This window comes from Caloenas nicobarica, chromosome Z, assembly GCF_036013445.1.
Source record: "Caloenas nicobarica isolate bCalNic1 chromosome Z, bCalNic1.hap1, whole genome shotgun sequence".
Classification (NCBI taxonomy): domain Eukaryota; kingdom Metazoa; phylum Chordata; class Aves; order Columbiformes; family Columbidae; genus Caloenas; species Caloenas nicobarica.
The window spans coordinates 2,040,714-2,067,054 of record NC_088284.1 but is presented as its reverse complement, the minus strand read 5'-3'; the positions used below and the strand labels follow the sequence as shown (position 1 = coordinate 2,067,054).

Below are 26,341 nucleotides of genomic sequence, written 5' to 3'. Positions count from 1 at the left end.
AGAGCGCTTTATTTTCCAACACATTAATGTCCCCTCCTCACAGTCCCCGGCCCCTCAGGGTCTCCGGCCCCTCACAAACAACCGCCCTTCCCGCCCACACCCCAAGCCCCGCCTCCCCCACGCTGATTGGCCGGCGCCCCGGCGCAATTAACATACAACAGGCCACGCCCAGCCGCGCCTCACCCTGTTTCCCCCTCTGGCAGCAGCGGGAGGGAAATCTCATTGGCTGAGCGCGGCTTCGGACCCGTAGGAAATCTTCCTTCTCATTGGCTGCACTGTCCTGTCAGTCACGGGGAACGCCCCGCCCTCCGGGGTGTCCCTCCCTGGTGCCTCCTTGTTTGCTCCATTCAGTGCTGGGTTCCGAGGCGGACGGAGCTCCGGCGGATGGGAGCTGCTGTTGCACAATAGAAACAGCTCCTCGGCCAGCATCACTCAGAGGGCAGCAGCCGCAGGAGGAGGTGGATCCCGCTCTGGTAACAATTTTCCAATCGCAATGGCGTACGGAAGGTGTCTCTTCCCACACGCGGTATCCCGGGGGCTTTTTCTCCAGAGCCTCGACCCTTTTTGAAACCTCTCCCCCCGGGCCCTGCGTGTAGCCAGGGTGAGGAGAGCCCGTTCTCTCGGTGCCCCGGCCCTTGCGCTGGGCAGGACCGGGCGGGCCCGGCCGTGGAGCGGCCCCGTCCCGCCGGGAGGGGCCGCCGGGGAGTGAGGGGACGGAGGATGGAGGGAGCTCCGTGTCCCCTGCCGCCGATTGAGGTCACACCAAAGCAGCAGCCCCCCCTTCCCCACCCCCCCCAAAACCCCGTTTTTTGGGAGGCCCCAAAGCTCGGCCTGTTGCGGGGATCCCCCCGCCCCGGGCCCGGCAGGTGGGAACCACCAAGGGCGGCCGTTTGGCTTGGGAGGAAACAGGCCGTGCGGCGCCTTCGCCGCTGTGTGTTTGCCAGCTGTCAAAATGGGTGACAAATTCCGCCCCCACCCTCCGAGAACGACCCCGAAGTCCCCACTTCTGCAGCTCCTCAGCGCCGAGCTCTTGTGGCCTTAAAACCTATAAAGTCAAAAGTTGAGAAGCGGCGGAGCTGCCGGTGCGGCGGCCGGAGGGGAAACGCCGCTTGGTATTTTTAGTCTCCGCGGTCCTCGGGTTTTGCGTCTTGGCCGTTCGTTCAAAGGACCGGCTGTTGGAAATGCCGTCGTCGCAGGTCTGGTAAATGGTCACTGGTGTGTTATGTCGTGGCACGAATCTCTAAATACTTGGAGAAACCCCAAAACATACGGCAGTGTTGGTAAAGGGGCTGATAAAACTGGATGCTCTTGCGGCCAAGCTGGCTATTAATTATTCGGTATCTTTGTGTTCTTAATTCCAACAAGTAAGTGGTGAACAGTGAAGGGAAATTCTCTATATATATACACAAAGAGCTATGAATATGAAACTCTGCAAGTAATCCGGGTGTGGATGCTGTTTGCTTTATCAGACATGGTCAGGTCTATAGAAATTTACTCTGAGTAAGAGAAAACCTGCGTTCCATTCCCAGGACAAAACTTCTGATAATCCCGTGTGTCGGCAGCCTGAGTGCAGACGAGATTCAAAGCTGGTTTTTTTTTTTTCCGTAAACTAAGAAAGAAGCTGCCAAAACGCGTGGTCGTGTGCCGTGCTCGAGTGTGTACTAATTCAATGTTCATCCTTACTACTGGTGGCAGCACCTTTATCGCAACAGAAGGAGCTGGTAACTAATTATGTATACATAGTTTTTCAGATTCTTCTGGGATTTAAGCAGGAAATCTTTTCAGGAGTCCAACCTTTAGCGCACACCGAGGTTTATAAGGGGTTGACAGGCTTATACTTCGCATGGTCTCCGCTGAAGGTAATTAATTCTGAATTAGCCAGCAGCTCGTGCTTATGGCTGGGGATTCTCCCTTTTGTAAGCGTGCAGCAATTGTTACGAACGTCCTTGTTTCTCTCTTAACTTACATCAAAAAAAATTTGGATTTTGAAATGAACAGCTCTAATACGGCTGGATACCAGTTCTCTGGAATAAAGTGGCTTTCTGTTTATTTCTGCATCTTTCCGAGGATTCTGCAGGAAAGGTTTTTGTCCTGTATATGTAGGTGCATTTACCTTTACTACAAGGGAGTGGAATGTTTCAAGCCTCAAGTTGTGAACTGATTTACTCTGCTTAAGAACTTGACATGCAGCTTTTCTCCTTGTTGAATTGGTCGCCTCAGAATAAAAGGGAAGAAAAGTAGTTTCAATATGACCCGTTTACCACTGCCGAGGATTTTATTAGTGATGCACCCCCAGGTGATTGTTCCTTATAATCTGCAGATCTCAAGGTACATTAGAAATGTCGTTTAAAATGAGTTTGCACGGGGATGCTCCCGATATAAAATGGAATTATCCCCTTTCCTTTTGATCCGCAAAGCACGGGGCGCAGGGAAATTTCGCTTTCTTGAAGCAAAAGTCTCATCGGGAGAGATGTTTAGAGCTGGTACTTGCCTAATGTAATAATTCTAGACTGCTTTATCATTCCTGAAGTGATGAAGCCAGCTCGTGTGTGCCTGGTTTGTGTCATGCTTGGGTAGGCAAGGCTTGTCTCTTTATTAAAAAAAAAAAAATAGAGACTAGAGTGCAGCGCTGCATCTACACCAGCCTTGGGATAGTGCATAGTACTGGATAGGTTGATGTGGCTACAGAAGAGAAAATAATGTTTTTAAGCACCAACACAAACACACAAAAACTCCCCCACAAAACCAAACCAAACCGAAAAAATAAAAAAAGGAAGAGGCCAGAAAGATTAGAAACTCTGTGAGAACTGCATGGTCTCGAATGAATAATTCCGGTTTGTGTTGTCAAGAACAAGCTGCTTTTAACTCACGGGTCCTGGTAATTTCTGTACGTGGAAGAATGACTGAACTGTTCACTTACACAGGATTTCAGGAATACATGGGATATATTTCTAGGCTGCAAAGTCATCAAGTGCGAGTTGCCGGTGGCTGAGAGATGCTCCTTAGAATTAAGGTATAATCCACAAACAGACCTTGCTTTAATCAGCTTCCCGACTCTCCGAGCGATGTCCCTTTTAAAAAGTCGGGCGAAACTTTTCCCTTCCAAGCAGCTTTTGCAATTTGCACGAATGCAGAATTGCGGCAGCGAAACGTTTGCTCCTAGATAAGGGCACTCGTGCAGTATTGGTGATTAGTTTGACCTGGCCAGATGCCTCCTGATAAGGCACAGACGAGACCCGTTGTCTGCTGTGCTGAAGAATTTAATTCGCTTAAACCGTCACACGGCACGGACGTGGTAATAAGCCAAAAATTACCAGTTCGCTTAAGTCTGGTGCTGCACACAGGCTTGTTTAGTCCTTACCATTGTCAAGCGCTACGAGAAGAAAATAAGTCCTTGTTTTGGTTGTGCTGACACGTGTTTTAGCAGGAATTTTATTCCTCTTTCAATTCCTCTGCTTTCTTCCTAATTCCTCCTCCATTGCACAACCTCAGGCCTCTGTGTGTGTTCTCACATCATCGCAACCCCTTCTCCTGTCCAAATCATCCCTCCTTTTTCTTCTGCTTCAACTACCACCATCTCCAGCCTGACCTCTCTGCAAACCCCACCATAAACCACTTAAAAACGCAAAGCAGCGTCACCCAACCCTTTAATCTCCTTAAAAACCGCCTTCTTGAGGAAGAATTACGACTTAAATCCGAAGGGTTTGGGCAGGTGGGTGGCTTGTTCTTGTCACCACGGAGCTCTCGGCGCTTCTAAGCCTTTTTGTCTCGTTGATTAGAGAGTTAATTGATCGAGTGAGGAGAAATCTGGGCCACAATCTTGTTTGGTCCTGAAATTTTCATTAGTTGCAAGGAAGTAATTTGACTTTCCTTAGGGGAAGAGAAGGTGTGGTGGTGCTCAGCCTACTTTTTAAGTCCTCGTTGAAGGTATTTTTGCTCACGACAGATCGAAAACACCGGGCTGATGGGACACGGGCTGAATTTTCCTCCGACGCTCATTATGGATCATTTTTAGCCTCAGGTGTGCGTAGAGATGGACTCGCGATCGCGTGCCGATGGCAAGCGAGCACCCAGAATTGAAACCGCTTAAGGCCGAATTTGCCGTTCCTAAAGGCCGGTTGGTTTGTGGCACCGATTGAATTTTGCTTTTCTGATCCTGATTTTCAGCCGCCCTTAATTCTGGCTGGGTTTAGGCTGCTGCTGGCTGGTTTAGGGTGGAATTACCATGTTAAAAGCAACATTTGTAGTGCTGGCAAGGCTTCCATTCCTCCTGTCTCCACGCAGTAAATTAATGTTCTTTACCACAAAACAAAGAAACGCTTTGGGTTTGAGTAGAACTATTTTCAATTACAAGACCTAAGCGAAAAGGATCCCGCTGAATATCAGCGCTGCTTTATAATGGGTAAAAGAGAAACTTGGATATAACCGACAGTGAAAAATATTAAATGTTTGCGTGTTCTTCTAATGCTTGGAAAGATTTCGGAGAAAATCCTCAGGTTGCAACTTGGAAGATCAGGCTAAAAGTTGATTATGTGTAAATTTGGTTCTCGAATTTTTGACAGTTTTAATACTACATTCTGTTCTAATGTAGTTTTAATGTTTTAATAGACGGAGTTTCTTTGCTTTCTCTTGTCCAGGCCACAAGGTTTAATTGCCCAGAAGCTACTGGAGAAACTCGGCTGCAATTTTCTTGCCCAAGTCGTTGTGTCCTCCCCGGTATTTGCGCTGGTGCCAGTTGCACAGGTCACCACAGAAGGTTAATTAATATTTGCTGGTGGCAAATGCTCAGAATTCATTGAGCAGCTATAGTGATATTTACTGAACGCAGCCCCCAGCACTATCTCTGTATAATTTTCCCCTCTCACCATTGTAAAAACCTTCTATTTTCTTCCCCCTGGCTGCCGCAAGGCAATTTTGGGTTATTATCACGCTGTTAAGAGAGTCTTATCTAGCACGTACCTATTTCTTTTAAACCAAATATCAACATGACTCTGAATTCTTTTCCTTTTCCCAGGGGCGGTGTAAAAAGAAAAAACGATGTTTTCTCGACTCCGAGTAGCTGCGGGTCCCTGCGTGATGGCGCGGCGCGGCGCACACACCAAAGAAAAAGGCAAACCACTGATGTTAAACCCGCGGACGAACAAGGTTCGTGGCGCGCGATTATTTCGTTTACAGCGATTTACACAATCCATACGGCCGCTTCCTTCTGTCAAGCGAAGAATTCTCGCTGATTACCGGCGTAGTTTTGGAGCTGGTGGAATCCAAGTCAAGCTTCAGCAAATAAAAAGCCTTATTTCGTAGTTGGCAAAAGTTCGTTGCGAATTCAGTCTTGCCTGGTGATAGAAAGTGTTAGTTCGCCTCTTGGTCTGCGACTGTGAATTGGGACTGAGCCATATCAGTAAAAAAAACATCCCCGTGCGGAGAGTCGGGCAGAGAGCATCTAAAAATAAGCCTTGAATGGAGCTGGGCTGGAAAATAAACATTATATTAATTCCATGCATGGGGAGGAACGTCTCTTAGGAAGGTAGATTTTTTTGTCTTTTCCCTTCACAAAACTTTTGCCATTTCCACAACCCCATCCCCAATCTCTCTTCTTTTTTTCCCTTCAGAAATATCGAAACAATGTGTAAACTAAACCTAGTAAGACATGAGATGAGGGCTTTTGATATTTGATCTGAGGTGTCTAAAGTGGCCAAGAAAGGTGACAAATTGAGCTGCCTCTAACAATATTTCCTGAGCGATGGAGCTCTGGAAGCTGGACTTCCATAACTTTATCCTTTTCTTTTTTTTAATGTCTGGCTTTCCTCCTCTTCCTTATTATCTGATTTTATTTTTTTCCCTCTCCTGGAATACCTTATAGTTCAATTTCGCTGTAAATTTCTTTTCTGCCCATGGCCTTGACTCCTCTCCCCTTTGAAGAGGAAAATATAGACCCGTAATCACATTTCTTACCATTTCTTGCACATTAGTGTGAGATGCCTCAATACTGCGTGAACGCGGGTTGTGCACAGAAAGAGCGAGCTGGAAAAAGTTAGAGACCGACTGCAAAAATACAATGGGGATTATCGTGTTGGGGAAGGAGAAAAGAGCTTGGTGTGATTTATCAGATTATCTCGAGACTTGTCGGAGCTCTAAACGCTTGGATGTGCCAGTGGAAATGATTTCAAGCCCTGGAAGCCTTTTTCCAAGTGCTGATTATGCAACAGTGTTCAGAAACAAAAACAATAAATGAATAAATGATCGACGAGATATGCAAAGTGCTTTACCCTTTGTGTTTTCCTTGCTCACAGTGCTATATATATATAACATATACATATTTTTTTTCTTTTTTTCCCTCGTCCTTACCTGTCTCCTTCAGGTCTGTACTACACCTACATGGACTAGTTGAGGTTTTTATGCTTGAAACTCACTTCTCAAGTGTTTATTGTCAGGGCGACTTGGAAAAAGGTCACGAGCTATATCGGTAACGCCCTTGAGGTCGCAGCCAAACAATTGCAGAACATACTGTAACTGCATCGCTGGCATCCGTGGGTGTTTAACGTCTTCCACGATGTTTGATTTCTGCGCCGGGACAGGGGTTCAAATTACATTTAATTGGCTTCAGGGCCTTTTATTCTGCTGGCAACATTTGAAGCTTGTTGGGCGTTTCGGATACTCTTAGGACAATCTAATTTGTTTAGCGCTGGCAATTAAAATGTTTTTTGTATAGTGATAATGCTCCAGATTCTCACTCAAGGACCAGGATTTCTTCTCCCAGCACAGAATAGATGATCCCTGACCTTGGCCACGTCCCGTCCCTTCGGCCATGAATAGTCTTTATCTTCGCCCTGGAACATTATTCATATGTTTGATTTCTTTGTGCTTGCAGGAAACTTGTGGCTCTGAATAATTTGTGGCACTGTCTGTATTTTAGCTGGTGACTTTTCTACCTCGTGGCATCAATTCTTCTTGTTACCCTCCCAGTGCGCGTCTGTATTTTGTACAGTTGGTTCCATTACCCCTTTTTCTATTACTCAATTCCTCAATACTGTTCCGATTATTTCATTCTTTAATATCATTCCCCTGTACTGACAATGCCTCCCAGATTTTTAGCTTCTTTAAGACATAGCATTAAACACACACGTGTGCACAAATATTTCTATATATGCATACGCTTGGGCACTTGTGTGCAGGAATACGTGATCAATTTAAAAAAATAATTCACTGGCGGCGTCACGAGCGGCAGTTTAATCCCAGAGCGATTCCTGAAGGACTGTCCCAGCTCATATTTACATAGACCATTAATGACAGTTTCATCCGTATTCATTCCGAGCTTTTTCAGCCCAATTTATTGTCATCTACGCCTTCCTGAATCCTTCAGAAACGCTGAGAGATTAGATTGTTTAAAGAACCAGTTCTATTAATGAAGATGTACGCGACTTCTCTGACTCCTGGCAAATATCCAAACAGTGTGTTCCGGATTTAGATTAAAAACCAAACAAAAATAAAACCAACCCAAAGTTAAACCTAGTTGGACAAAATAAATAGGGTAGAGCAAGAGAACGTGAAGATTGTAGGAACTTGAAGATCGAAAAGCAGACGCTCCCTTTCTCCTTCCCCTGCCCTTTCTGGGTTTTGGCACATCTAATTTCTTTTATTTTAATAATTTTTAGACTCTGTGAGCTGGGTCGAGCAGCCAAGGTGTGGAATATGCAACACCCATCTGCCTTCCTGGGGCAACCAGGATAAACAGGCTGTGGAAATGTCCTACGAACGATAATTGTCCCGTCACCGAGAAACGCAAAGCTTGAAATACCAGCAGTTGGTGAAGAAAGATCCTAGAAAGCAGGAAAGCGCTAGAAATTGAGGATTTAAATTGAATTTCTAAAGATACAAATACCTAGAGATCTGCGTGCTTTTGAAGGGAATTAAACGCGGAAAGACGGGACTGTTTAATCTGTAACCGGCTTTTTATCATCTCTCTGAAAAGGTGCTACAAGTGCCAAAGGTGACGGGTAATATTGCGCCTCATTTAACCGCGTTAGTTAAGTCCATTTTTGGGTTTTTTTACTGATTCCACCCATCCAGAGGTGGTACAAGAAGTGGTGGCGTCTTTGCCAGCAGAGGGACTAAGGTCTTGAACAGTTTAATAACCCCGGGGAATGTCTGGGTGGTTTCACAGTTCAGCAAGATCGTATCGTCCAAACCCTCCAGTATGTGTATTATTCTGTTTCTGGAAGAATAAGGGTATGAAATTGAATTTAAAAAATGAAGGAGGAGAGAAATCAGAGGAGATTTCCAAATTCTATACTCTTCTTACACAGAGAAACTTCGAATCTCCGGTTGAGAGAACAAATATGGCTTTGATTTATATGAGTGAACTTTTGTTAATTTGCAGCGGAGACGCGTTGTGCAATAGTGAACTTTGGGATTTAGCAGAAGGAAGTGGAGTCGAGAGACGAAGCAGCTCACAATCCAACATAAAATCGACTTTATTTTAAAAATGTTTATGATCAAAGCCTGCGATTTACTGCCGAATATAACACCGATTAGAAGTTCCATGAGAACAATTTGATTTAATCTTCCCTAACTCATTTTCCAGTGCTATGTTTGGATATATTCTGCATTTATCAGGGCCTTTGAATGGGTTGTTTGCTATAAAATTTACCGATTTTCAGAATGAGAGTATTTATGGTATCAAGTAAAAGTATTCCCTCCTTTATACACGTCTGCAAGATCTTGCACTGGGGAAAAAATTGATCCCCACTGGTATTTCCCTACTTAGAAACCTCTCGGTGTTACTTAGTGGTGCCGCGAAAATCCCATTTGCAGAATTCAGGCCTCCTTGTTGATATTTATAAAGCCATATATTATAAATAAATAGATTTACTTACACGCCAAGATTTATAAAACCACGTAGCAGAGCCCGGTCAGGACCGCAGCGAGGTCTCGGTGCCAGAAAAAAACTGCGGATTAAAAGCCCGGGATGCGATGATTCCATTTGAGCTCGTCTTAACTAAAAAGAACTGTCGACGCTTCATTTTACTTGCCTTTTCGTTTCGAATTTATTTCCCCCCACAGCGTTATGTTGCAATGAACGTCTCCATGTGTACGAATGAATTAATTTGCGGCCTTTGAAGTGCGCTGGGTTTTCTCTCCGATCCGTCCGTGCCGCCTTCGAGAGGACACCTGGTTTTTTCTGAGCTGCAAAGAGGATTAAAGCAATTAATTGCAGTGAAAGTCAGCGGGTAACGCTAAGAGAAAGGACACCTTGTACCGCAGGTCAAAGGAAACCAAAAAGTGACTTAAACTGGAATTATTACGCTATTTAGGCCTTTAATCCCGGTGGAAACCAGAGGGAATTTGGCCCTGGAGTGTCTTTGAGAGCATCAATTCTGCAAATTCCTGATGAATCGGGAGCCGATCGCTGGTTCTGTCAAACTTTATAAAAGAAAAGGGTCGGAAATTGGGAATAGTGCAGCTCCTAGGAATATAATTGAAGGAAAATCTGCCTTGTGAGGTGGGGAACGGGCCGCACTCCCAAATCCGAACCAAGAGACAGGACAAAGATAATAAATGGAAATACAACAAGCATTGGAAGGGCTCCGGGTTGGTTTTTTTTATAGTCTAAACTTGTTCACTTCTAGTCGGAACGAGGATTCAGTTTCTATACGTAGGTGGAAGGCATTCGCGTGGCCCGGGCAAAAATTAAAGCGGCGAGATCGAATTGCCACCAAAATAAACAGTTAGAAGTACTTAATACCGCTTAAAAATCCACCGTGTTTCATGTTCTTGTAACTCTGAAAACCCAGGTTGTCTATAGACCCGGAAAAAATGGGAATAAACTGAATAAAGCCGGGGAGTTGTTCACCTTAATACCAACCTCAGGGCTCATTTGATATTATGAATCTGGTTTTTGTTGTTTTCTTGTTTTCTTCTTACATCTTTCGGCGTCATTTTCGTTTCTTGCGTAATATGTGAAAGCAGAACTAAAGTAGATCCTTTGCAATATAGAAAACAAGTTCAGGAAATCTGAAATTCGTTTACAGGTGATATCGGAAGAATAGTTGAGAATAACAGTTAAATGGAGGAAGGAAAACAGTGATTTAGGAATGACTCGCGTATAGTAGAAAAAGGATATAAATCGAATTTAGTATTTAATGTCAAATCTACTATGGAAGGTTGTGAGAAATACAAAGCGTTGATCTATTTTAGGGTTCAATTTTCAATTTTCAATTTTTTTTTTTTGCAAAACACATTTTTAATTCTTCTTTTTTTTTTTTTTTTTTTCCCCTGGAAATAGAATCTCGCTTTTTAACTCTGCAAATATTTTATTACTTTAGAACATAGTCTAGAATTAGTATGGAAGAGCAGCTGGACGGCTTGAATCAGTGTAGTCGAAACAATATTAAATGTGATTTAAATAAGCAAAGAGAAACATTATATATAAATTATTAATCACTTGAATGATATTTTTTTCCTAAGGAGTAATTTTATTACTTAAAAACCATTCAAATATGCTGGGTTATATTAAGTAGAGCCTCCAAACTAGAGATTTTTTATAATGAGCATGATACAAATACACGTGAAAGTCTCTTCAAACAGAAGCGAAAATATATAATAATTATGGGGTTTAAATGCTATATTTATATTTAATTATATAATAATATAGTACTATATAATACTATATACTATTTATTTTTTCTCTTGTGCTTTTTCTGCTTGCGGAAGGACATTGAAACGTCATTACAAAGCCTCAAAGAAACTTTGGAAAGCTTTTTAAAGCCTTTTTTGTTTTAAAGTCGGCAGTAAGAAGCCACTTCCAGCGCGGGGGAATTGGAGAAAATCCACTCTTGGTTTTTAATTAATCAAAGGGAAGTGTTGTTAATGGCTTGAATTGTCGTCTCCATAGAAGCATTAGGACAATTCAATATTTTTGGGGGGCTGGGTTACTGAAAGCGTGTAGAAAAAAGCAGCAAACGGAGCGATTCAGATAAACCTCTATGGACTAAATATTATTATTTGCGATCGGGAGGACCAGACTGGATGACCAAGATGTTCCTGGTCAATCTTTTGTATCCTATATATATATTTTTTTTTTCTTTTACTATGATGGGGCGCCTGCCATGAGAAGAGGATGCGGCGGATGGTCAGAAATAGCAAATAAAAAGACATTATAATTAGAACGGCTAATTATTTCTCTCTCGTTTGCAGGGTATGGCCTTCACGTTACACGAACGGCAGATGCTCGGCTTGCAAGGGCTCCTACCTCCTAAAATAGAGACGCAAGACATCCAAGCCTTACGCTTCCATAAGAATTTGGCAAAAATGACGGACCCCTTGGAAAAGTAAGCGCTCCCCCGGCCTCGTTTTGTCACGCAATAAATAGGAATTGCTGTAAAATATCGCGCGGGGATAATCAAACAAGGTTTCTATGCCCCCACTGGGTTTTTTAGTTGTTGGAGGTTTCATCAATCGTGCATTTATCACGAGGTCGGGGAGATTTTTTCTTCTATTCCATAGGCGTAAGGTAACGAAAACGTGCGCAAATTAACCACTAACGAATCTGCAAACCTTGCTGTAATATGTATTTCTGAGATATTTAAGATTCGGGTGGCGGGTTGTTTGAGCACAAAGCTACTTGGGGGGGAGATGCTAGAAAAATAGGTGAGAAAGAAGGTAAATTGAGATTTTCATAATCAGGTATGAAAAACTGTTTATCATATACAGTAGTTACTGCTAGAAGGGAATTACAAGGTTAGAATTTTGGAGTCTCCTGGTGTGTAATTTTTTAATATCAATTTATTTTGTTGTTTAACCTACTGGTTTCGTGAAAAAATGTGAAGGATTTTGATTATTTTGTCGGGTCGGCAGGGCCGAGTATGAATTGATAACATGGTAGATTGGTAGGTAAAGTTGAAAAATGCAGCTCTAACTTACACACCTAAGTCCTTCAAAATGAGTTCATTCGTTTTCTGACTGCGTCACTGTTAAGATTAACAAGACCGCACTGTCAGGACCTTCTTTTGGATGCAAAATTCTTCCGCTGATCATTTTTTTTAACAGTAACGAGACTCCCAGCTGCGTCCTGCAATAAATCCGTGGGTTATCTCTTATCGCAATGCCTGTTTATGCATTAACTTGCTAGCGTGCGTAGTATGTCACAGCCAGTATTTTGTTTTAAATAAGCATAAACGTGAAATAAATTGGGGTGGTTTTTGTTTGTTTTTCTTGATTTCAGGTATATCTACATAATGGGAATCCAAGAGAGAAATGAAAAATTATTCTATAGGGTGTTACAAGATGATATCGAGCGGTTAATGCCAATTGTGTACACACCAACTGTAGGCCTGGCCTGCTCCCAGTATGGACACATCTTCAGGAGACCAAAGTAAGAATAACACATATATCTTGCTTAGCATTTTTTCTGTACGCTCGTAAATGTTTTATTTTCATTTGGAGTCAGTTACGCAAGAGTTGTGCCAATTCGGGGCAGGAACACGAGCGTGCACGGACCCCTACGGCAGGTTTGCTGGAGGAAGCTCAGGTTAAACGCGGGCCCGGCAGAATCGAAGCCGCGACCAACGTGTTTCTGCCGGTGGCAAAGGGTCCGAGGGCTGGAGAGATTCTCGGGGTGCTCTGCAGAGAATCAGAGAATCGTTTAGGTTGGAAAAGACCTTTAAGATCATCGAGTCCAACCGTTAACCCAACACTGCCAAGGCCACCTCTAAACCATGTCCCTGAGCACCACATAGAATCGTTTTGGTTGGAAAAGACCCTCAAGATCATCAAGTCCACCAAAGCAACCTCTCCTTTTGCCCTGAATGCCATGGGAGCTCTCCGGGACACCTCAACAAAGAGCCACAAGACCACAGAAGGAATCTGAAGATGTAGCAGTGGAACCAGAGTTAAACACTCTGAGAAATACAAGAGCATCGTCAATCTCAAGCCTCAGAAACACTCAGCGCATCCAAAGTAGGATCATAGAATCATTCTGGTTGGAAAAGACCTTGAAAATCATCGAGTCCAACCGTTAACCCAGCACAACCAAGTCCACCACTAAACCGTAGAACCACAGAATCATTCTGGTTGGAAAAGCCCCTCGAGATCATCGAGTCCAACCGTTAAGCCACCCCATGTCCCCAAGAACCTCATCTCTGTGTGTTTTCAACCCCTCCAGGGATGGTGACTCCACCACTGCCCTGGGCAGCCTGTTCTGATGCCCGACAGCCCTTTGGGGAAGAAATTATCCCAAATTTCCAACCTCGACCTCCCCTGGCGCAACTTGAGGCCGTTTCTTCTTGTCCTGGCACTTGTTCCTTGGGAGCAGAGCTCACTAAGCCAGGCTTAGCATCGTGTTCCCTTCTCATACCCTTACAGGGGAGCGTTTACTCTTTGATGTTCAGTTTTATAAAGAAAGCTGAAATTTCTCATTGTTGCCTAGAAAATAGTTCTACTTTGTTTTTTTTCTTTCAGAGGATTATTTATTTCGATCTCAGACAGAGGCCATATAAGGTCCATTGTGAACAACTGGCCAGAGAACGACGTTAAGGTACTACCATTGTCTAATTTTTTTTTGGTCGTTGTATTTAATCTCAGTTGAGTTTCTTAAGCTTCGTTAGTATTTGACAGAAATGTAAAAGCTAAATAATGCATCCTTGGCTGTTTGATGATCGCAAAATACAGCTAATGAAGATAATACGTGCCATTAACATTTGTATGACCCGGCTGGGTGGAGAACCACAAAGGGAGATGAGGTGAGTGATACTGATTTGAAATTTTTAATGTCTGGATTTACAAGTGGAAATCCTAAACCCAAGTTAGCAGATTCTAACATTCAGCATTATCGCTTCAAGTAAAATATTCCTTTTAATCTATTACTTGACTGTGCAAACCTGAACTTTCGGCTGGAAAAAACCCACAATTGGTATCGCTCTGAAGTTTATGAATTTATAACTGCGCCTGCTTTTGTTTTCAGGCCGTTGTCGTCACTGATGGAGAAAGAATATTGGGTCTTGGAGACCTCGGGGTGTATGGGATGGGAATTCCGGTAGGAAAACTGTGTTTGTATACGGCCTGTGCGGGAATTCATCCAGATAAATGCTTGCCCGTCTGCATCGACGTTGGAACAGACAATATCGTGAGTTCCACTGAACTTTGCCTGCCATAAGTTATCCCTATGAAAAGCATTGAAGAATTTTTAGTGCTGTAAGAGGAGGTTTTTATTTGAGCCCTCGTAAGATAAACCGAAGTAATTTATGTGAGGGTAAATGATTTGGAATTCACTACGTGGTTACATATCAGGGATCGAAAAACGCCAGTTAATTTGTCAGCAAAACGGTGTGTTTGGAAGTAATTTAAATGCTGGGACACTGTAAAATAGGTCAACCTGGCTTTAAGAAACTGGAAATGCGAAGCAGATTTATTAAAGCATTTTATTGTTCGCAGTATTGATTTGTTCCGTTTTAAGAGCAGCCATCACCAGCTTCAAGTGCCAGCTGAAATTACTGAACATTAATATAGACTGGAGACATTTGCAGTGGCTATATAAATTCCGTATTTTTGGTGTGAAAGGTGTTACGGTGAACTCTGGTTAGTGTATCTTGAGGAAGTGATTCATTCTGCTGCTGTCTTCGATTTCTCCTTTTTCAGACGCTCCTAAAAGATCCATTTTACATGGGCCTGTACCAAAAAAGGGATCGCTCGCAGGTCTACGATGACCTGATTGATGAATTTATGGAAGCCATTACAGACAGGTACGACACTGAATATTCTGCATGGAAGTACGGCCAAAACTGCTGGAAAAAACCAATAAATAACACGCTGTCCTTGAAATAATTTAAGGAATAAAGATAAGACTAGAAGTCGAGACGTGGCTGGATTTCTGGCTCTGTAGTGATTTTCTGTGACCTGGAACACGCTGCTTATAGTTACCTGTTAAATATTCACAGAATGGAACTGTTTTGAGCAGGGAAAGGCCTGAGGGCATCGTCTTTCCAAAGATAATTATGCGCAGGGTTTGTTTTAAAAGGATTTGGGTTTCTTTACGTGTCTAGCGATAGGAATATTTGCCACGTTCCGTAGGTACGGCCAGAACACGCTTATCCAGTTTGAAGACTTCGGAAACCACAACGCTTTCCGGTTTTTAAGAAAATACAGGGAGAAATATTGTACCTTCAACGATGATATTCAAGGTATATCCTTTACGTTCCTTAATATATATGCAAAAAAAAGTGCCTAAAACCATAATGTGCCATGGAGATCAGTTCAGATCTCCTGAGATTTGTGCTGCTTTCCCAGGGACGGCGTCAGTGGCCTTGGCAGGACTGTTGGCAGCACAGAAAGCCACAGGAAAACCACTTGCAGAGCAGAAGGTGCTGTTCCTTGGAGCAGGAGAGGTGAGTTTGCTTAAGAACTCCAGAGCAACAAGACGTTTAACTGTAAATTTTCTGATTCTATAGGATTTCTGGAGATTCACAGTCTGAATTCCGTTGCGGAATGTTGCGGAAATACATTAACACAAGGCACTAAATGCTTGACGGTGACTATTTGAAAGGCGTTTAACATTTGCGAGGACTTCAAGTTTTTCACTTTCTGACTTGAAAAAAGCATCGAGGAGAGAAGTACAAAGTGGTTTTCGTAGCCAGTTAAACCAGTTTTCGCAGCAGACACCAGTTAGTTACCGGGGCAGCAGCGTCAAGCCCAGTACTGCGCTTCTTGGTCGATCAGCAAAACCGCTTCGATGGTGCTGACAAAATAACTTAATTAGCTGCAAATTTCTCCGGCTGGGAAAGGTCCTGATTGCGGTAATTGGCTCGCGTTGTGTTGTCGCGCTTCCCTCTGCCTGGTTTCTCCTGCCAGAGAAGGGACGCGTCTGCTTTCTGCCCTCTGGCTGCGAGGATTTTACCACAGGGAGAAATTCGGAAAGCAGTCGGGTACCAAACACTAGGCCGCGGTTTCTTGACAGGAGGGCTGCGGCGCTAACTTCTTACTTGGTTTTAGGCTGCTTTATTTTTGGGACACAGTGCCCAGAAAAGCTGCCTCTCCTTTGCTTGAAGACGTCACGCTGGGATCTGCCCCCATCCAGGAAAACATTGCTGGTGTTTCGGACCTTATTAAATGATTTTTGTGGGGTTCTTAAACAGGTAACAAACGTCTTTGGTGACTTTTTCAAAAGTCCTTTTATCCCCAAGGCCGCCCTGGGAATCGCGAACCTCATCGTTATGGCGATGATGGAAAGCGGAGTTTCTGCTGAGGAAGCCTACAGGAGAATATGGATGTTCGACAAGTACGGTTTACTGGTTCAGGTAGGGGCGCACCGTGCCTTGAAATACCACATTTCTGTGCTTTCTGTGTCCTCCTCACAAAAAGAATCAACTTTTTATCCACAGGGCCGAGAACAAAAGGTAGATTCCAATCAAGAACCATTTACGCATCCGGCTCCAGAGCAGATACCAAAAACATTTGTAGAGGCGGTGAATGTACTTCGGCCTTCAGCTATCATCGGTAAGTAGGGCTATTTTTGTTTCTGTGTTCCCATCATTTGGTTATTTGCTGGATTTAATTTGCTTCCGTGGCTCCGAGGAGGTCGGTGAGAGCGATCTGCGTTTCTGCTGGTGTAAGATGAAAATAAAAGGTTAATTTTCTGCTCGAAAATATACTGAGCTGCAGGTTCTCTCTCCGTGCATCCTCCGTCACAGCTGCTGTGCATCTTGTGTCCTTGTTAACTGCTTTTTCTTCCTTGTCCAGCTGGTCTTGGACCTTTCTTAGAAAACTCTGAGCATATTCTCAGCGACCGCATGGCCACAATGAACCGAAACTGAAATGAAGGGTGTTAAGAGTCAGGAAAACACAAAAATAACCTTTTTTTTCCCAGCCACATTCCCTACACCAGCAGCGAGGGAGGGGGAGAAGTCACAAACGTCACATTTTCTGCTTTACAGGAGTAATTTTTTTTTTTCCCGACCTTCCTTTTTTCCCAGTCGGCTTTTCGGGGCAGAATCTGCCGGCAGCACGACTGGAAGGAGAGATTTCGTACCTATTAAACCACTGACATGCGTAGGTATCGATTTATAACCGTGCCTGTCTGCAGAGGTCGGATAGGATTACAGGTATTTCCTGGTACGACTCTGATTTATTTGGAAAATAAAAGGGTTTTGGCTGAGCAGCTACCCTGAAGTTTGTGGCCGGTGTACAAATATAGACCATTTTTCTGTGTTTGTACCTATGTGGGGTCAGGAATACCGATAACACTCAACTAATGATGAATCACCTGGGGAGAGCCTGGAGTTCCCGCTTTCTTATCCAGAGCAGCGATAAATGTTCTTTATGCCGATTAATACCAAAAAAATCATGTAAAATCATCTCCTGCTGCTAGAAAAGCCTGCGATGCTTCGCTCTGAGTCCTTGAGGGTGACGTGAAGTGAATCTACAGCCGCTGTCATCTGTCCTGGGGGGGTCAAATATTGATTCTATTTTATGTGTTTCCGTTTGCTTCAGGAGTTGCGGGAGCTGGGCGGCTCTTCTCGCAGGACGTGATCAAAGCGATGGCCTCTATCAATGAGCGACCCATAATATTTGCACTGAGTAACCCCACGGTGAAAGCTGAATGCACAGCAGAGGAAGCGTATACGTTAACAGAGGTATGTAACGTTTAGAAATGTTGTCCTGTTTGGCGCTTAGCGGAAGGACTGTTTGCCGAGTGTCAGAACGCAAGAACTCAAATTATTTTATTATTTCGTGGACTTACTGACAGAGTAATACAGAGGTTTCTTGTCTTCTGGCAAAAATAAGTGGAGGTGGTTCGAAAAGAAGTGTTAATTTTTAAATAATGACATTTTGCTAAGTCTCTTCTCCCAAGGAATGAGCGGCAGGACGAGAGGAAATGGCTCAAAATGGCGGCCCTGGGAGCACCAGAATCACCTCAGGGCTCCAAATGGTGGCACCAGGGGCACCAGAATCACCTCAGGGCTCCAAATGGTGGTACCAGGGGCACCAGAATCACTTCAGGGCTCAAAATGGTGGTACCAGGGGCACCAGAATCACCTCAGGGCTCCAAATGGCGGCCCTGGGGGCACCAGAATCACCTCAGGGCTCCAAATGGTGGCACCAGGGGCACCAGAATCACCTCAGGGCTCCAAATGGTGGTACCAGGGGCACCAGAATCACTTCAGGGCTCAAAATGGTGGTACCAGGGGCACCAGAATCACCTCAGGGCTCCAAATGGCGGCCCTGGGGGCACCAGAATCACCTCAGGGCTCCAAATGGTGGTACCAGGTACACCAGAATCACCTCAGGGCTCAAAATGGTGGTACCAGAGGCACCAGAATCACCTCAGGGCTCCAAATGGCGGCCCTGGGGGCACCAGAATCACCTCAGGGCTCCAAATGGCGGCACCAGGGGCACCAGAATCCCCTCAGGGCTCCAAATGGCGGCCCTGGGGGCACCAGAATCACCTCAGGGCTCCAAATGGCGGCACCAGGGGCACCAGAATCACCTCAGGGCTCCAAATGGTGGTACCAGGTGCACCAGAATCACCTCAGGGCTCCAAATGGTGGTACCAGGGGCACCAGAATCACCTCAGGGCTCAAAATGGTGGTACCAGGTGCACCAGAATCACCTCAGGGCTCCAAATGGCGGCCAGAGGGGTGGCGGGATCACCTCACAGCAAGAAAGGCCTTGAGGTGCTGGAGCAAGTTGAGAGAAGGGAACGGAGCTGGGGAAGGGGCTGGAGCACAAGTGTGATGGGAGCGGCTGAGGGAGCTGGGGGTTCAGCTGGAGAACAGGAGCTGAGGGGAGACAGGGACACAAAGAAACAGCCTCGAGTTGCGCCAGGGGAGGTTGAGGTTGGATCTGGGGAACAATTTCTGCCTGTCAGGGTCGGGGGTGTCTCTCTGTCCTCCTGTTCCCCGCTCACAAGATCTCTGTCTCGTACACTGACACCACCGAACGTTCAAATGAGTCAACCAAAAATAAATACACCTCGTTCTGTGCCCTTACGCTGTGGGATGCTTGGGGAGGTTGAAGGTTGGGGTTTTGGGGGTTCTTTTTTATAATAATGCTACCATCAGCACATCCAAACCTTGCTTTTGCCTTTAATGAAGCAAATCTCTTATCCTTCTGCACAACTCTTTATATAAGACTCATCATCTTTGAAGAAAGCCGGAGGGGAAGGAGGTAGGAACAAGGGAGCAGCAGGCAGACAGAGCACTAAATTGAACATTTTGGCTGAAAATGCCTTTTCTTTACATTGTAGGCTCCAGGTTTCTGCATTCTCTCCCCTGACCACAGGCCCTGCCTGCAGATTCCAGGGGTGGGGCTCATTAGAAGACCTTTTAATTTTTTTAATACCGTCCAAAATTAAAAATTAAATTCCAGTATCTTGGCTAGAAAGTAAACAAGAGTTAGTTATACAGCCAAACATTTAGCTGGCATAAATAAATGTAAAAACTACCGGCATCCTGGGCTGAAGGAGACCAGCAGCGTTATCAGATCAGCCTAATTTTTTCTTGCAGTCTTTACAGCAAATGAACCGGTGTAATTTTGTTCCAGGCCTTATTAATAAATTTTGTACCGTTGCTGGCTCTTCAGACTTTTCTCCCTATCTAATGTCTGTTTTCGTAATGCTCTTTATTTCTGTGAAACATACTCGGCTTACCCATAGTTCACCCTTCAAAATTAATGACGTTCTTCCTTTCAGGATACAGTAATTACTTAGAAAATCCTCTGTGACTTTACTTTGTCATTTAACTAACAAAGTTCGTCAGCCCCATGTGTCTCCTGGCCTTAGGAACAGCCTAATCCTGACCGATGTAAAATCTTAGGCTAAAAAAATCTGAGGAAGTCAGTAAGGAAATGCAAATATTATCACTCATCTTGTATTCCTTATTATTTTTCCACTAGATGGCACCTCTTAAAGCCTGACGATGCTTTAGTGCCACTGTGTATCGTGCGGGTTTTGGTTGTGTTTTAATCTTCGTTGTTTTTGGTCCTTGGGCTTTGGTTTTATTTTGATTTTCCTTGTCTTGTGGTCCTGTCCTCAAATGCATCCAGATGTTTTGCTCCCTACACATTCCAACATAGTTCCCAACTCTTTAGTTTCTTTGGTAATTTGTTCTCAAATGTAGTTGTCCTGGGGAGCCTTAAATATTTAAAAGTAACGTTATTAAACCTGTTACTCAAAGTCAAGATTTTTTGCATACAGGGCTTTTAGTGCTTGAGGAAAGAGTCATTTATCTGGAGGGTGTATTTGACACTCCACATTCTGAATTTATTTTAATATTTCATGCTGATTAAAACCCTTTTTCAAAAGAAGGGTAAATAAACTCTTCGTACAGCCCCTGCAGTGGTGGGTCCTGGCTTGTGGCCGTGGTTCCTGATTTATGGATATGCTTTTAATAATGGTTTAGCACACAAATACTTTATTTCTTTTGATTTCACAGGGCCGTTGCTTGTTTGCCAGTGGCAGCCCCTTCGAGCTGGTGACTCTGCCAGATGGACGAACCTTCAAACCAGGCCAAGGAAACAATGCTTATATTTTTCCAGGTAATAAATAGTTTCCTTTTAATCTTTAATCTTAGGCTATTAGCACTTCTCGGGTTCCATCGCTATATTAGGAACAGTTAGCGAAACGGCATGAAGAGGTGTTACCAGCATTTAAAGCTGAGAGCTCAAATCAGAAGAACAAACGAAGGAAAATCGGTTAAGGATGGATGTCGGGCACGTGCAGCTGCGTATGTGACGTGCACACAGTGAGCTCACTAAGAAAACAAAAGGGTGTTATTAAAAGCTTTGAAAGCTGCCGCATTATGGGTTCTTCTGCTTTTTTGGGGGGGAGGAGGGAGAAAACAGACGTCAAAATCACAGAATCCCAGGTTTAAGGGACCACAAGGATCGTCTGGTCCAACCTTTCTTAGCAAAAGCCTGATCTAGACAAAACCGACATTCTAGGTGACTCGCAGCATCTCGGCTGCGTGTTTGAAAATGACGTGGCCCTAATTGGCGATAATTTTATTGTAGGCGTGGCTCTCGCTGTGATCCTCAGCAGTGTGCGACATATTAGTGATAAGGTTTTCCTAGAGGCCGCTAAGGTAAGTGTGGAAGCAGAGCAGGCTGTGGCACGACGGGCGAGATCTCAAATTTTGCTGCAACTCTGGGGTCTTCTGTTGGTTTTATCCCCCCTCAGCGGAAAAAAAAAACGGATTTCGGTCGAACAAAATGGTGAAAAATACCAGCTTCCATTGCAAATTTCGGGGTTTTTTCGTTTAGAAACTAAATAGCTAAATAGGAAATCTTTCCGTATGTCCGTTGCCGCCGCCTCCTCCCACCCCGCGCTGGGTTTGGTAGACGATGGTGTGGTCGGGGATGCACGTGGTCCCATCCTCTCCTGCTTTTCCGTTCAGGAGCGGGAGAACCCGCCACGTCGAAATAACGACCGAATCAACGGGCCAAACACACGGGCAATCCCGCAGGCGTGTTGCGTCCTTCTAACTTCCGTGGTTATGGGTAGTTCCGCCTCCAAAAATATACGATTTTATTTCGCTAAATGCTTATAAGTGGAGTTTGCTAATGTGGGCTCCAATTGCAGAGTCGATCTTTGAGAATTTTGAGATTTCAGCTGCCTTATTCTAGTGCTTTCGGAGCACTCTGATTTTAAGAACATGGTTTTTAGTGTGTTATGGATCTCATTTGGAATTCAATAACTAGAACGTGGTTGTTTTTCTAACTCAGGCCTTGGCAGAGCAGTTGACTGATGAAGAACTCGCACAAGGAAGACTTTATCCTCCGCTGTCTAATATCAGGGAAGTTTCTATTTATATTGCTGTTAAGGTGAGTGTGAACCATAAAAGCGAACTGTCCTAAAGTGTTTTATACGTCCATTAACTCGCTGAATTGCACAGTAAGAACCTTGGGCGCAAAACACCCCATTCTTTGTGCCTTTAATAAGAGACACTTATAAAAATCTTGGGTTTATCGGATGCTTCTGTTTGGCACTGATGATGGACCAAAATTATGGTATTTTGATGAACGGAATTAAGTCTTCCGCTCCCTGGTAAGACACTCGGGAATGGTAAAAACACTTTGGCGTTTGTCTTTATCCAGTTTGCGAGTCCTAAACAGCGGCAGTGCGGATGTGAACGCAGTAAAAGGCACAAACCTGCCCGGTGGTTTTAACTTTTCAGGTTATGGAATTTTTGTACGCAAACAACATGGCTTTCCATTACCCCGAGCCTGCAGACAAGAACCGTTACATTCGCTCCAAGGTTTGGACCTACGAATACGAATCCTTCATGCCAGATGTGTACGACTGGCCCGAATCGAAGGTTCACTGATGCGTCAGAAGGTCGCGCTCCTCAGGCTGTATCTTCTACTCTGCAGGGATCCCTTTTTCAGACCAATTCAAATCATGATCTTTGAGTCCTGTAATTTATTTTTGCTCATTTTGTTGTCTTATTTCCCACCCCGTGCCCTCTTTTTCACTTGCCATGGATCTCTCCCAAGTACCCGATAAACCGTATGGATGATAGTATCGGTCACATGAATGAGAGCGCTCTCCGAAATTAATTTAAATGGTGACATGGCATTTCTAGCTTAGGCCCCGTGCCACGCTAAAGAATTCCATTAATGATATTTTAGCTATGTGCGTTTGATCATGAACTATAGCTGATTTCTTTCTGCTTTTAATAATCAGTCTTCTAATTATCCGAGTGTTGTCGCGCTGCGTTTTCCGTGACATCACCAGGGAGCATTTATCCAAAAAACAAGCACAAAAAGAGACAGCTTAAGATAAATTTAATAGCCTGATGGGCTCTTTGTTTTGTCTGGTGTTTAAAGATGCTCATGTCCAGATTTCCCTCTGTCTTTGGCTGAGTTTTGAGGAGCAGCGTGGCGTGCACGTGTGCAATCTGCAGCAGCGTTTGTATTTTGCGTTTTCGTCGTCGTGTGAAATCTGTGATCAGGAAAAATTATGCTTGGAAAGCCTGCAAATAATATGAATCACTCAATAGCTTTGAAAAACAAAGCTCCTCTGTTGTCTAATAAATTATATCACGTAAAGGCAGGATCCGAAGTAATCTACGGAAATCTTTGAGAGATTTTTACAAGGAGATTTTCTGCAGCGGGCTCCAAGGTGATGTACCAAAGCTTTTTTGGTTTATTTGTTAATTTTTCAAAGGTTCTGTTTTCTTCCCAGCTAAATTGTTTTCTCCCTTGCATATCCTTGTTCTCACAAAAAGACTCGCGTGATGTTTTCACAACATCGCCAACTCAAAAGCTCCTAAATGGACTCGCCGCTTCGAACAAGCCCCTGAAGCTGAAACAAAGCGTTACAGGTTTAATTTATGGCATTTCTTGTGTAAAATCAAAAATTGCAAGTTGAATTTTTCCCTTGCACTGAATAGTACTGCGCATTTGATATATATACCACAACCTGCATTCCTTTTCATTTTGTTCGTATCAGTTTTGAGCGCCCTCCGTTACTTTTTTTGTTTTAGCAGGCGAGGACACACAGTCTGTGACTTCTCCGAATCTGGTCTCTGTACAAAGAACAACGGTAGATCAGGAACAGAAATAAATTACGTGCTGTTGCATCGCTTGCTGCATCAAAAATAAATACATAGGTAGACGTAAAAGGGCTATACTGGCAAAATTGAAGCTGGAATTTAAAGACAAGGAAAGTTTGCTGGGGATTATAACCCCTCATTTATATTAGGAAACGCAGTTTCCACAAAACCAGCCCGAAACAGAACAGGGAAAACGGTCTCTGTACCCCCTTGGACATGGTCTTTGTCGCTTACCGACACGTTTCTGCTTTTAAAATGATGTTTGTGTGCTAGATAAGAGTCAATTTTGGGAAGGCTTTCCCTAAGCGAGGAAAGAAGACTGATATCTAAAGACAGAAAAATAGCGTTGTGGGGAAAAGGCTGCGTATCGAAACTGTGGTAAAGTGCTGTCTGGCGGGGCTCAAAATCCTTCATCGGGCAGCGTACGTGATTTGCAACTTGTATATGTAAGTATATGTACAAAAAAGACCAACACGCACATATGATGTTTTTACAAAGAATGCTTTTTTCATCTATTTTTGCTATGTCTGGTTTTTATGGTATTTAAATCTGTGGTCTTACGGAGAAATTATTTATTTAGTGTACAAATTCTTTTTACCTCCTGCAAATTCAGCTCTGGCTGAAGCCCATTGCAGCGTGTCAGTGGAGTTCGCATCGTTGGATTCAAGTATATCGGGAACGCACGTTTCTTCGCTTCTGCCAACGTACTAATTAGGCAGATGAGTAACAAAAATACCCCGCGCACTGATCTGGTGTCCCGGCTGAGAACGCTCACAGAGGCCGGGCAATCGGTCCGTAAATGTAACACTGTCTTACAAAATAAAGATCTGCATCCATGTCTTCAGTTTCATTTTTTTTTAATAAAATACATAGATTCATCTTCAGTTTTGTGGATTCTTCAGATCTAATTAATCTTTGGATTAATTACAACCGCTGGCGCTGCCGCTTAGCGAGGAACCGCGGTATCCTTTTTCGTATTCTACTTAACCTGATTTTTTTTTCTATTTGCTGGCTTATTCAAAAGCGTTTTCCGATTTTTATTTATACAGAAAATTCTCTTAGGGAAAAAGTTGTCACCAGACAAGATTTGCTTCCTTAAAACCACCAGGAGCAGGACCGATGTCTAGAAATGTCTAGGGGATGAGAAGAAAGGTAGGGGAACCTTTTTTATTAAACACATGTGTTCTTGTGCAAAGATTTGACAAAGGTTTGTACGTTCCTGAAGCCTATGCCCACGTGCCAACAGTTGACATGTCGAGGAAGACTATTAAAATGTCGTGTCTGATAGATTTTAAACCCCAAACGTGACTCCTCGCGGAAGTTCTTAATTAGGGTTGTGAACAGTGACGTTTCATGGTGTTGTGTTTGTTTTCCAAGCCTCAAACGAAGCGAAACTTCACATGCAGATCGGTGTTTAACAGGTTTCCTGTGGTAGGTGCGCGTCTTTGTACTGTTTCTTTTCCACTACGTTGTTTTGCAGGAGAGGGGGAAGTAACCCTTTGTCACGCTCAACTGTGAAGATAAACGATGTTTAGTTTTTAATTAGCAGCCCTATTTAGTGACTACTCCTTTAGGAGAGCGGGGATCGCGATTATCCAGCTACAACTTTGAATCTTATTTCCGCTGACTCTGGGCCTGAGTAAATCCAAGGTGGCTTCTTCCTTTTGCTCCGGCTCTTCTTGACTTCAAAGGTGGATTTAAGCCCCTCTGTCATTCGGATAAACGTATCTACGCCACTCTCAGATCAGCCTGGAAGAATATGTAAGTGCTGGTTCCTGAATTCGAGAAAACCACTGTCATTTTTGGACTCTTTTTTTAAGACGGTGCGTACTGCTATCGCATTTCATAACAACCGCACGTAAGCAGCAGAGGCTGGTGTTACGTTGAACACCGGAGCAAGGAGAAAATGTAGAGCAAAGCTCTAGTTGCACCCACTCGACGGCTGAATTTGAGCGATATAATTCAGTTCCCGCTGGTGAAGGGACGTCTAATTTTGTGCAGATCTACCTTGACCTACTTACCTACTCCCAAAATAATTACCGTGGTATCGGAAAGCCTGCAGATGTACTCTCGAGTACCTTTGACTTGGACTTCTCCATCCTTCAAGTAGTTCCTTTCTAATAAAATGGAAATAAAGATACTTTTAGGACTACACAAACATAGTAAGATGGCCAGTTTGTGAAGAAATGTCAAAATAACTTATGTTTATTTCTATCTTAAACATATCTACCGTACATAAATAAACATAAATGTACTGGAGTGCTTGTGAGAACAGTTCTAGCCTAATCTGTCTGGGGTCGATTTATCTGGGGGGTCATTGCTCAGCTCTAACTAAAATGGTATTTAAATGTGAACTGGGTGGGGTTTTTTTTCTCCTTTATACTGTTGTAACTCTGCTGAAATGTGTGTTCTGGTCCTCTATTTTCTCAGTAAAATGCATTTCCTTTGCCTAAGTTACATTTGATTTTGTTTATTCTGAAAAAATAACACTTGAGCTATACAGAATTGGTATGTGATCGCCTACATCACTGCCGATATTTACCCTTTTTTCCCTTTTGTCCCTTGCCAAATGCTCAGCAAACAAAACAGATAATTAAGCTGTAGGTAAAGCTATTCAAATTTTAGCTCTTAAACTGGTTTTCTAGGACATCTCCCTCTTCTACCGCACTTTTAGAGAGGTCCTTTATTAAAAACACTTGAGGATCTACATCCGTATTTTAATAGATGAAGAAAAAAACTGAGTCTGACGGGGACTTGTGGTATCGCCCGGCAGAGCTGGGCCCCGCCCGCCATTCGCGGCC

The 26,341-nt window shown here is 43.7% G+C and overlaps 1 protein-coding gene across 2 annotated transcripts; it reads left to right on the top strand.

The window, feature by feature from the left end:
• Positions 1 to 355: 355 nt before the first annotated feature.
• Positions 356 to 25,949, top strand: ME2 (malic enzyme 2). 2 transcript variants are annotated; one of them, XM_065656172.1, is made up of 16 exons: positions 356 to 458; positions 5,015 to 5,145; positions 11,194 to 11,327; positions 12,221 to 12,370; positions 13,456 to 13,531; positions 13,958 to 14,119; positions 14,632 to 14,735; positions 15,064 to 15,173; positions 15,280 to 15,377; positions 16,173 to 16,286; positions 16,371 to 16,485; positions 17,479 to 17,621; positions 20,421 to 20,523; positions 20,998 to 21,068; positions 21,709 to 21,807; positions 22,161 to 25,949. In XM_065656172.1, exons 2-16 carry the CDS (start codon positions 5,038 to 5,040, stop codon positions 22,308 to 22,310), a joined length of 1,737 nt encoding a protein of 578 aa, XP_065512244.1. In that variant the 5' UTR covers positions 356 to 458; positions 5,015 to 5,037; the 3' UTR covers positions 22,311 to 25,949. The 2 variants fall into 2 exon arrangements, with proteins under 2 accessions (XP_065512244.1, XP_065512243.1); XM_065656171.1 differs by having other exon boundaries at positions 356 to 473.
• Positions 25,950 to 26,341: the final 392 nt, after the last annotated feature.